This window comes from Castor canadensis, chromosome 11 (genome assembly GCF_047511655.1).
Source record: "Castor canadensis chromosome 11, mCasCan1.hap1v2, whole genome shotgun sequence".
Classification (NCBI taxonomy): Eukaryota; Metazoa; Chordata; class Mammalia; order Rodentia; family Castoridae; genus Castor; species Castor canadensis.
Window position 1 is genome coordinate 55,454,527 of NC_133396.1, and position 12,476 is coordinate 55,467,002.

General features: G+C 41.4%; 1 protein-coding gene across 1 annotated transcript in view; it reads left to right on the forward strand.

The window, feature by feature from the left end:
* Dnah9 (dynein axonemal heavy chain 9) overlaps positions 1 to 12,476 on the forward strand; it is a 335,102-nt gene that overhangs the window by 80,115 nt on the left and 242,511 nt on the right. The window contains exons 20-24 of the mRNA XM_074046853.1: positions 790 to 1,660; positions 4,310 to 4,440; positions 5,096 to 5,222; positions 10,063 to 10,215; positions 11,352 to 11,477. Of these exons, the coding sequence (XP_073902954.1) occupies positions 790 to 1,660; positions 4,310 to 4,440; positions 5,096 to 5,222; positions 10,063 to 10,215; positions 11,352 to 11,477 (1,408 nt within the window). The remainder of the gene's footprint in view (positions 1 to 789; positions 1,661 to 4,309; positions 4,441 to 5,095; positions 5,223 to 10,062; positions 10,216 to 11,351; positions 11,478 to 12,476) is intronic.

A 12,476-nucleotide genomic window follows, 5' to 3' on the forward strand; every position in this document is an offset into this window, starting at 1 on the left:
TAACTGTTATTGTGTTGCATGTTAATTAGGTGTAAGTGGTAAACAGTTCAGGTAAATGACTTTAATTAGGATTACTTTCTTTCAATCAAGTCAAATATTTCTAAAGACAACTGAAAGAAGGGACAGCTCAAGAAAAGGTGTTTATATGTCACATTTTTCCCTACTTCCCTCCCCTCCATATCCTACCAACAGACACTCAAATAGATTCATGTGTGTACAGAGAGAAATACACACCTGAAGATAGGAGGAAAAGGCCAATTCTCCAGTCACTCATTTCCTTTCAACTTTTCCCACACGATGAGCCTGTGGTGCTCTGTTCAGGTTTTAGAACATACTATTCTCCCTTAAGTCATGGTATGCCCAATATCTAACTCTGCATAAACACAGAAACAAGAAAACCTGAGCTTGGGGAAGATAAAGGGAGATTAGGGAAGGAAAAGGAGAGGCTCTTGAAACTTGGGTCATAAAGTGCCTGTCACCACAACATGGGTGCGTAAGTTTGGCAAAGTGGAAAACAAGAGGAATAGTTTTGCTACCTTCTCAAATTTGTAAAAGGGTCCAAGCATGATATTCCTCTTGTATTCCTCTTCCTCCATTGGTTCCCACCCAAACCATTCTCGTGTCTTTTCCTCTCAGGATCAGTGACTGGTAAAAGTCACTGCTGTTTCCTGGAATACTAAGTATTTTAAGATTTCCACTGGAGCTACCCTAGCAATTCTAATTCTCAATTACCCTAGCAATTGAGTCCTGTGTGCTGCATTTACCAAGGGAAAACATCATGTTTTGTAGGTTTGACAGCATCAACCCTCATCAAATGTTGGACGCCAGGCACATGGAGATCCAGCAGATGGAATCCGCCATGGCCTCCATCTCTGAGTCCGCCGGCTTGTTTGAGGTCAATGTTCCTGACTACAAGCAGCTGAGGCAGTGCAGAAAGGAGGCCTGCCAGCTGAAGGAGCTCTGGGACACCATTGGAATGGTGACCTCCAGCATCCATGCCTGGGAGACTACCACTTGGAGGGATATCAATGTGGAAACCATGGACATGGAGTGCAAACAGTTTGCCCGGCACATCCGGAACCTTGACAAGGAGGTCAGGGCCTGGGATGCATTCACAGGCCTGGAAAGCACTGTGATGAACACCCTGACCTCCCTACGGGCAGTGGCTGAGCTGCAGAACCCAGCCATCCGGGACAGGCACTGGAAGCAGCTGATGCAGGTGACAGGCGTGAGCTTCACCATGGACCAGGACACCACCCTGGCCCACCTCTTGCAGCTCCAGCTGCACCACTTTGAGGACCAGGTCCAGGGCATTGTAGACAAAGCTGTAAAAGAGATAGGTATGGAGAAGACCCTAAAGGAGCTGCAGACCACGTGGGCCAGTATGGAATTCCAGTATGAGCCCCACCCGAGGACCAATGTCCTCCTACTGCGGTCTGATGAGGACCTCATTGAGGTTCTAGAGGACAATCAAGTCCAGCTTCAGAACCTGATGATGTCCAAGTATGTTTCTTTCTTCCTGGAGGAAGTGTCAAGCTGGCAGAAGAAGCTGTCCACTGTAGATGCAGTCATCTCTATCTGGTTTGAGGTGCAGCGCACCTGGTCCCACCTGGAAAGTATATTCATCGGATCTGAAGACATACGGGCTCAGCTACCCCAGGTACTTGCTGAGGGAATCCTGTGCTGTTTTCTGATCCAGGTCGAGGGAAGATCACCTTGTCTCACAGTGTCAGAATTCCTTCCTTTTCAGCCTCCCTGCTTTGGCTTCACTTCAGAAGTACCTCCCCCAAAAACTGACCTTACCTGCCACCAAAATTCTGGCAGAGGAAAAGAGAGGAGGAAAAATACACACCAATCAGTTTGTCTTAAGATAGATAGGAAAAAGAAAGAAGTGGTTTTCTTTTCTTTCTTTCTTTCTTTCTTTTTCTTCCTTCCTTCCTTCCTTCCTTCCTTCCTTCCTTCCTTCCTTCCTTCCTTCCTTCCTTCCTTCCTTCCTTCCTTCCTTCCTCTCTCTCTCCACCCCTCTCTCTCTCCTTTCTTTTTTTTTGAGACAGGACCTCACTATGTGTACTCCAAGCTGGCCTTGAACTCATATCTCCTGCCTCAGTCTCCCAAGTGCTGGGTTACAAGCATGAACCACCATGCCCAGCTTCATCTTTTTGTTTAAGTACTGATAAGAAAGGAGAAAAAAAATAATAGCTACTGGATGAGCTCCTAATAGGCTGCTTCACACATCATTAAAATGCAGGTACTGAAGGAAAGTGAGTCTTGTTTCCAGGCAAATTCAAGTCCATCTCATCAGCTACCATTCTGCAAGCCTCTGGCCTACACTAACGTGCTGAGAGCCAGTTCTCTGCTAAATTCCAAACGGTACATTTCCTCAAAATATGTGTTCCCATTATTACCTTTCCTGTGTTTGCATCACTTATTAGCCCTAATTAAAGTGCTGTTAACTCACCCTTCTCTCAATCGACTCAAATTCTTCTTAATTCTTTTTCATACTTCTGTATCCCTTCAGTACAGAGGGTTCTTTGTTTACAAATTAGTTTGATTTCGAAATGTCACCATTTGTTTAGAAATTAAAGCACACTTCTGCTCATCCCACAAAAGCACATTCCGCATAGTCATGTATACTAAAGTCGCACATGAAAAGTAGCAGAGAGCAATTCTGTTGCAGCAGTTGTAATTAAGCCAAAGTGACTAAGCCAGATTTTATTTATCTCAAATGCCAGTGATTGAACAAGAACAGACTTAATTAGGAGCAGAAAAGGGCACAGGTGGAGACTTTGGTAGACTTGAGGGAGACATTGGAGAACTTTTTATTAAAAATCTTAAAGAATTTAGTATCCAGTGTTCCGGGTCTCTGTACAGAACATGTAAATACAACAATATAACAGAAATGATTTCAAAACACAGCAAAATTAGTCAGAGTCTTACACTCTAACTAGTAACTATTTTCATTCATTATGAGTATTTCCCAACTTTTGTTCACATATATACATATTTTACATAATTTCTCTCAGTGTAATTACAATTGTTGTTCAGTTATTTTCATTTGTCAGGTAATTTTCAACACCTCCATAACCTCAATGTCGCCTCAACTTTAATCAGAGCAAAACACCTCACTGAAGAATCATAATCTGCTTTTTTTTAAATCTTAGGAGACAGGTGTGGATTACAGAAAGGCAGGGACCACAGGCCTGGGCTTCAGTCCTAATTGCCCTGCCCGCAGTTGTGGGACCTTCGGCAGGTTACTTAACTGCTCTGTGCCTGGGTTTCCTCCTATGTAAATTGGGACACAATTTACTACCTGCTTCTGAGAGTTCATTAAAACAAGTTGCATAGCACATACCATACGACTGCTGTTTTGTAATAATACCACATGCTCTGACCAGGTACCAAATGTTGAGCTAAAATGTCTGTCAGTTATTCCAATGACACGTTTCAGGAGGCATGATGATATTCATAGTAGGCCAATTGCTGAAGAAAAACTCACTTTGGAAATATATATATTTTTACAAGCATAGGAAGCATTTGATCCACTGTCTCCATGACTTAGGAATCGTGTGTCTAATGCCCGGGGTGGGGGTGAGACCTTTCCAAGGGGTCCTGAAGGTCAAAACCATTCCAGTGACCACAGTGACAGCTATTTGGCTTGTTTACTCTCATTCTTTCATAAACACACAATGGTGTTGTCCAGGGGCCGCCTGACACAGTATATCACAATAAACTGAGTGCAGTGGCAGAGCTGAGACCTGCTGATGTCTACCAGGTCAGAAAGGAAAGCAATCTGAAGGGAAAAGAAAAGTGAAAGGATACCACATTCGGTGATTCTTTTGTTTGGGAACATATCATTATTTTAGATAAAAACATGCTAGTCATGCTAACACTGTGGGTTTGTTGCTGTTACTTTCTAAATGACTTAAATATTTTAACTTTTTCTTTAAAAACACATTTTATCCCTTGCCTATTACGCCTAATATTTTAGGTTTGCTCCCCAGAACCCTAGACTCACAAAGAAAAAAGAGGAAAAAAACACTTCAGCTTCTAGCGTGCGCACGCACACACACAAAAATGATATTCCTATAAAAACAAAAAGCTCTTTAGACTTCTCGACAATCGTTTTAAAGAGTTTCTAAGATCAAAGTGCCTGAAAACTGCTGTTTAAGGCCCGCAGCCCGTCCTTCTCGGAGTCTTGTGTCTCACAACCCAATAGCAGCTTTCTGCCTGTAAGTGGCTATGTGAATGGAGCTGGTGGGAACCGAGGACAATGGTCATTGATTTTTTCCCCCACATTTCTTATTTGCAGGATTCTAAAAGATTCGAAGGCATCGACGCCGACTTTAAGGAGCTAGCTGATGATATTCAGAAAACTCCAAATGTAGTGGAAGCCACCAACAAACCAGGTCTCTATGAAAAGCTGGAAGACATTCAGAGCAGGTGTGGTCCGCTTGCTGCCCCTGCTGTCCTGGAGAATGCAATGTTTCTTTCTCCCCTGGGTCTCTGAGACCTTTGCTTTATTGAATTGCCCAAGTGAATGAGGGCATGTGTGTGGCCTTTGCTTTGCCTGTATGTTTGGGTAGTGTGGGGTATAATTAGGGGTGTTGATGCTGATGTCAATGGGTCAATGCATATGATTGCAAAATCCCTAAGTGTTTCTTGAGCTAACTTCTGCACCTGTCCTAAAATTGCATATACAGTGGTCCCTCAGTGTCCACTGAGAACTGGCTATACAGAAGTCTGCAGACCCTCAAGTCCCTTCCATAAAATGTCATAGTGTTTGCATGTAACCTGTGCACATCCCCCCACCAGGTACTATAAAATAAGCTCTAGATTACTTTGAATACTTAACACAGAGTAAATGCTGCATAAATAGTTGCAGTGTATTGTTTACAATTATTTAGGGAATAATGACAAGAAAAAATCTGCACATGTGTTCACTACAGATACAATTCTTAAAATATTTTCAGTCCCCTGATGCAGAACACTCACAGATCCCAAGGGCTGCCTGTGTTTGCATTTGCATTTAGGTAATATGTGTAGACCCATGGATCTAGGCTACTTAACAAGGAGGCCCTCTGTTCTGTGCCCTCAGACTGTGCCTATGTGAGAGAGCACTGGCAGAGCATCTAGATACCAAAAGGCTTGCCTTCCCTCGGTTTTACTTTCTCTCCTCTTCTGATCTGCTGGACATCCTTTCCAATGGCACAGTTCCGCAACAGGTAAGCTGGGGCAGCACCTCCAAAAAGGAGGTGTTCCAGAAGGAGTGAGGAGCTTCCAGCAGCAGCTTCCTCGCTCTGGCAATGAGAACACCTGCCCTTCAGACTAACCTCCGCCTTTCCTTCACTGCCATAATTATTGCTGCTCAGGATGTCACCTGCCAGTCAGAGGCCAGTTCCTAAAGTGGGACTGGAGAATCTTTGAGGAAGGCAAAAGTGAATAAGGGAAACCCTTTACAGAGCATGCCTTTGACCTGTCTCTGAAGAGACATCCAATAAAAAGTGGTTAACAGTGGCACATATAAAAAAAAGAAAGAATGAAATTCTATCTTTTGCAGTAACCTGTGTGGAACTGGAAGACACTATGTCAAGTGAAGTAAGTCCAGCACAGAAAGACAAATACTGCCTGCTCTCACTTACATGTGGAAGCTCAAGCTGATCTGATGGAGACAGAGAACAAAATAGTGGTTACCAGAGCAGGGGAAGGTGAGGGGCAGGGAAGGATTGGTAATGGTTACAGGGATGCAGTGAGGTAGGAGGAATAGCTTCTAATAGTCTATAGCACAGTAGGTTAACTATGGTTGAAAATAGTTATTGTATATTTCAGAAAAAGCTAGCACAAAGAAACAATAAGTGTTCAAAGTGATAGATGTACCAGTTACCCTAACCTACTCATTACACATTGTATACACGTATTGTTACATTGTACCCATACATGTGTACAATTGTTATGTGCCAATAAAATATATATTAAGAAAAATAAAAGCTGCACATGGTAGGGCACATCTATGATAACAGCTATGGAGAAGGCATAGGTAGGAAGATCATGGTCTAAGGAAGGCCCTAGGTGAAAGTGAGACCCTATCTAAAAAAGAATTTTAAAAAGAAAAAGGGGCTGGAGGCATGACTGAGTGCCTGCCCAGTAAGCTCAAGGCTGTGATTTCAAACACCAGTACAGAAAGAGGGAAGGGAAGGTGGGGAAGATGATGAAGGAAGGAAGGATGACAAAGGAAAGAAGGGATGGAGGAGGGAAGGAAGGAAAAAGGATAGCTATAATTTCTATGGGGATTCAAGAGTGGAAGTTTTGTTTATTGGATGCTAAGGTGGTCTAGAGGGAAAGCGTCTACAATAAGTCCAAAATTTGGGGTTCTAGCCTTTTATTTTAGCCACTTATTAGCATTATAGTCTTGGGTATATAGTTTTTTCCCTAGTGCTGGGGATTGAACCCAGATAGTGCACACTAGGCAAGTGAGGTACCACTGAACTAAATTCCCAACCCTTGTTTTCTTTCATACAGACAGTCTCACTATGTAGTTCAGACTTGCAATTCTCCTGCCTCAGCTCCTGAGTGCTGGGATTACAGGTGCACACCACTATGGCTGGTAGAATATTACTTTTTTACAGCAAATTTTCCTCATCTATAAAGTAGGAGAAGCCTGCTATGTTGTAAGGTTTCTTGAGTCTTAAAGTAACTAACTGAATCTGCTGATGTTTGGAGATATAGATAGTGGTTCTCAAACTTGAGGGAGCAGTGTAGTCACCTGTATGGTCTTTTATAAGTACTGATTCCCAAATCTTCTGATTCAGAAAGTCTGGATGGGGCTGGAGAATTTGCATTTCTAAGAATTTCCCAAGTGATACTACTACACTGTGGAGCACACATTGAGAACCACTGCTCTCAGCCATATAGTCTGTGTCTTAAAATGACTGGCAGGAGGAAGAGATGGTGTTTATACCGTATGCTCCCTCAGCTCTCCTCCTTTCTCATTCTTCCACTTTTCTTTAGGAAGAGGATACGTAACCGAAACACAATTCAGAAGTTACTTCATAAGTTCATTTTCCCTCTCTTTGTGGTTTTGTCATTCATATATGAGTTCATTTATTTCTTTTTGCTTTCAGTTTTAGGGTGTTTTCATCCTTATTTTATTATTTTGAATATGTAGAATATTGATTTAATTCCATGAGTCCAACCATGGAAAAAGATATGTAAACTCTCAGAATGTCCCTCCTATCTGTTCCTTCCCCATTGTTACTATCTCCCCTCTATCCCCTGCAAGTAGATGATTTTATTACTTTCTGGTTTATCTTTCCTATGTTTATCTTTATAAAAATAAGCAGATGTACATTTACATTCATTTATATACATCACCTTATCTCTCTCCTTTGTTACACAAAAGGTAGCATAAAATCTCTCTCCTCTCTCTCTCTCTCTCTCTCTCCCCCCCCCTTTCCCATCTCTCTCTCCCTGCTCTCTTTCTGTTTTGGGTCTGAACTCAGGGCCTGCAAGGCAAGTGCTCTACTTCTTAAGCCATGCCTCTAGCCCTCTTTTCCTTTTGAGACAGGATCTCCCTATGCAACCTAGGCTGCCCTTGAACTTGCAATCCTCCTCCCTCAGCTTCCCCAGTGCTGAGATTATAGGTGTATACCACCATGCCAGCTTTGTAGTTTGCTTTTCTTAAACTGAGTTATATAACCTGAAAATCATTTCTATCAATTCAAAGATATATCTCTCTCCTTTTCTTTCTTTCACATTTGCATCATATATCATGTTATGTTACACCATAGTTTGACAATGGGTCAATTACGTTTTGCAATGAGAAATGATGTGGCATTGGATGACCTTGGACTTTGTACTATTGGAGGTCTATCTTCCAGGTATATTCTTAGGAGTGAGAGGGCTGGCTCAAAGTGTGAATGCATATATAGTCTTGTTAAATATTACCACATTTTGTACCCTTTTACATCACCAGGAGCAATGGATAAGAGCTTCTCCAACAAGACCAAAAGATGGTACCCAGGCATGTTTTTGATTTGTTGATCAGAGCCAAATACTAAAGAGAGATTTATCCTCTCATAATTTGTGGTCCTTTTGCTTTTCCCTATAGTTTGAAATATTTTCAAAGTAGCCTAGACATTGTTAAGTTGAAATATTTACCAAATCAACATTATGTTTTGCATATTTTCACTAATTCCATGTATAAAATGAGATCACTGCCAGCCTTTTTATATCTTTTATACATAAAATAGTCATTCTTAAATATTTATTTTGATTTATTTTTCATTTGGTTTTAATAAATCTTTGAGTAGTCCCTCTTTATGTCTTAAGGAATAAAGCATGGTGGAGTAACTCCTAATTCCTCCTATATCTGTTACTCTATGTAGTTTTACATGTGAGTGAGTGAATGGTTAGGGCTAGAAGTCAAAGTTCATAGCAACTATCCCTATAGACTTTTCTCTGTTGTTCCTTGTTAACAGAGATATCATCTAAGGCTTGTCTGCTTTTGTAAAACCTTTCCAGATAGCCTAATTTCTTTCTTTCTGTGACTCCATAGAAACCAAATTTAAATTTGTTAAAAGCTTGTATTTGTTTAGGTACTTGCTTTATTTTGTTAAAATTTTCCCAACACATGGTAAGGTTTTCTCCTAACTGAAAACCATAACTTCTCTTATCTTGAAAATTTTCTTCCAGTATATTTTAAAACAAAATTTCTATTCTATTGTCCTGGCTATTTTTTTCCTTTAGGTTCATCATATTTCTATAACCTGAATTTCTATTGTCTTTGTTTTATTTACCTTGCCTTTTCTTCAGCCATATTTTTATTTCTTAGTCCTCTTCTTTGTCATTCTTCAAAAGTTTCCCAAAGCTTGTCCACCATGTTTAATCTTTTCTGTCAATCCATCCCTTTGGTATTATTAATACTGTTTTAAACTACACTGTGTCATTGACAGTTTGTTTACTCAGTGTTTCTACCAACTCATCTTTCACCTATTTTATAGTTTGTTTCTTTCATTTAATTGAAAGCAAAACACTATGATATTTGTTTCTCTTATTAAATATTTCTTAAAATGTGTGTGTTTTTCCTTTATTTCTTGAGTCCTGTTTTCTAACTCTTTTCAGTTTCAGGATATTTTCATGTCCCATATTGTTTGTTTACTTTTAAAAATTCTTTACTTGTTCTTGGAAAAATAAAGATCTATCCTATCAAGGTGCTTGGCCCCACTCAGTATGGAAGTGTCTCTTTGAGTACCCTCACAGTTCACCCAAATACTCTTCAATTTTTCCTCTCATCTCATAGGCTAGAGAGTTGAATGTAAGTTTAGCCTTACACCTAAGGGTTCCATGATCCAAGAGCCCTGGGTGTCTCTTCAAGAAGCTTTGCTATAGGGCAGCTTTCTGCTTATTGTTTTCCTTCAATCTGCCATCTTCTTCACCTCAGGACCACGGTGTGGCTTTGTCCAGCATCCTTCCCAGAACCAGCACCATAGTGCCATTACTGTAAAGGCCTTCTGCATTGTGATATGCTGTGCCTGGGAACAGCAGCCTGGTGTGGCCAGGCTTTCTGCTTGGCATGAGTATGCTTGCTTTGTACCCTCCTGATGTTTGTCTGCTGCATAAAGAGGTTCCAGCAGTGGAGTGACTTCTTCCATAGCCCATCCTCACCATTGCTCTTGACCTCCTAGATTTGGGGGTGTTATCATTTTTCTGCTAGACTATCTATCCATCACTCATCTCCTGGTTCACATTAGTGTTTTCTTAGGTACAATCATTTTTTTTTGTAAGTGGGTCCTATCTACAGAAAATCTAATAGAAATTAATCAGGCCATTGTGATTCCTGTAACTGGTACACTGTCCCAACCAGTTTTGTATTTTGTTGACAATTTCTATCCTGTTCACTTCATTTCCATTTTCACAACATCATGATTCTCACAAACTTCCTTCTAAATGCTCAGTATTCACCACTCCAACTTTTACAAGGGTTGTCACATGTCAGGCCCTAAGCAACTCTAATAAGCACCTTCCTGGACATGCTTTCCAATTCTTCAGCTCGGTTTCACTTTGTAGGTTCAACGCCACCTTTCCAAACTCTTTGACAATATGGCCAAGATGCTGTTCCAGCTAGATGCCAGCAAGAACCCAACCAAGACAAGTCTTGGCATGTACAGCAAAGAAGAAGAATATGTGGCTTTTAGTGAGCCCTGTGACTGCAATGGGCAGGTAAAATGACAGTTTCTCTCTCTCTCTCTCTCTCTCTCTTTCTCTCTCCCCATTCAAATATGGCCAGCTTCCCTTCATTTGAACTGACATTGGAGCAGACTCTAGTGCCCTGCTGTCCTCTCTCTGGGAAGGACACATGTCAACACTCATATCTCTTCCTTAACCAAAGACCTGTGCTGAGAGGAATAAGATACACAGAAACAACTGCTTGAGTCAACCAGAAAAAGATTTTAAAATGATCAGCTGCACCAGGAGACATTACACGGCAATCCCCGGAGCACCCCACAGGGAAATCTCAAACACTGACACCTTCCCCAGGAGAAAATATCCTTTGAAATCAACCACTTTCCTGCGAGGTCCCTTCTCTATACAAATGCACCCCAGAGTCACTTCCTCTCACAGCTCTTCCCCTCAGAAAGCCAACTACACCCCTCTCCAGGAAATACTACTGTACCAACAAATCTCCCATGTCTAATTCAAGACACAAATTGAGTACTATTCTCTCCTTCAACTTTCTTCTCTTTCTTCGTCACCACCAATGTGTAGGTCTTCTTTGCTCATTATCCTAAATGATCCAGCAAAGCTTAATCTCTGGGGGTTATAGTCTAGTGCAGAATAACACCTGGAAAAATATACCTTTTCCAGAGTTCCACCTTTATCCACAAGTATCTTGGAAAGCAATTCTAATCCCAGAAAAGAATCTGAAGTTCTCAGTTAGAAGGGGGTGATTGGTAGTCCTGGGGTTTACTTCAGACTTTTGTAGACCCAGAAGACTCTTAGCTGGAAATACAATCCCAGTTTACACCTCCATGTTCAGTGCAAACAAGTCCATGAGAATCTACTTGACCACATCTAGCTCATTCCAGATTTGGGCTCCTTTGTATAAATTCTGGGCGGCAGTCCTCTACTCCTTTAACCTGTCACCCTGTATTGTAGGCCCATTGGCCTAATTCTCACTCATCACATTCTGATTATACAAAGGAGATGTCTCCTTGTGCCTTCCTGCAGTCATTTGGAGTTATATACCATGTTTGGACTCCATTTTCTTTAGTCCCTCAGGCTGGGTGGAAAAAAGTGTGTAGTATTGATCAAAGCTTCTTGCGTTCATGGTCTCTAACTCAGAGTTCTTCTTTCAGGTAGAAATATGGCTGAACAATGTGCTTTCTCACATGAGAGCCACAGTGAGGCATGAGATGACAGAAGGTGTGACCGCCTATGAGGAAAAGCCAAGGGAGCAGTGGCTGTTTGACTACCCAGCTCAGGTATTCTCCTATTGGGACTTTATGGACCCCCATCTTCCACTGGCTCTCTTCCTCAACCCCCTCTGTCAGCCTTCTGAGGCTTCTAACCATTAGACTTATCATGTACTTCACAATTAAAGGGGCTTGAATCCCAGATGGCTGTGAGGGGTCAGGAGAGGGAGCAGGGAGACTTACATCCAAGACTGAATTCAACTGTTACCTTGGAAAATGGGTTTTGGTAGGAAGAAACTATAAACAATTAAATTCTTTGAGCCAGATTACTTTACATGTGCCAAGCTCTGTACTGAGTGTAGGAGATCCTAAGGAAACAAGACATTGTTGCCTGGTTTGTTTAATCTCATGTAGAGTTCAATCACTTATAAATGTGACTTCTGTGATCATAGGAGAGGCCTAGGTTCTCTATCTAGTGGAGTCTAGTACCATTAGCATCTCTCTGAGGCTATAATATTTAAGCCAATTTAAAGTAGGAGTTAGCAAGTTAAAAAAATGGAGTGAAAGATCAACCCTCGTAGGGGAGAAATATTGGCAAAGGCTCAGAAGCAAGAGAGCCATGATGTGTTTCAGGAAAGGACAGGAAAGGACCTGGCTGAAGCAAGGGTAAAAGGTGAGGGAGCAAGAAGAAGCAGATGGATTCTAGAAGGGAACCAGAAGCCAGTTCTAATGACCAGACTGAAAAAACTGACTTGATTCCAAGATTTATCTGAATTTACAGGTTTCTCAGGAGGGTCAGACTAAAGAGAGCAAACCTAACAGTGAATTTTTTAAATGACTCTGACTGCAATATACCACTCTTCTTTTCCCCTGGTAATAGGACAGACCTAATCCTGGTTTAGTTGGGGGTTGCTGTCAGCTGATAGTAATCAAAACCATAGAGTAGATTAGACTGCCCTTGAAAGGAGGAGGAATGAGGTGAGAATGTAGCACAAATCTTTGAATATCATTCAGAGCCTGAGTAGGTAAGGGAGAATCAATAAAGCAGAGTGAGAAAGAGTCTTCTTG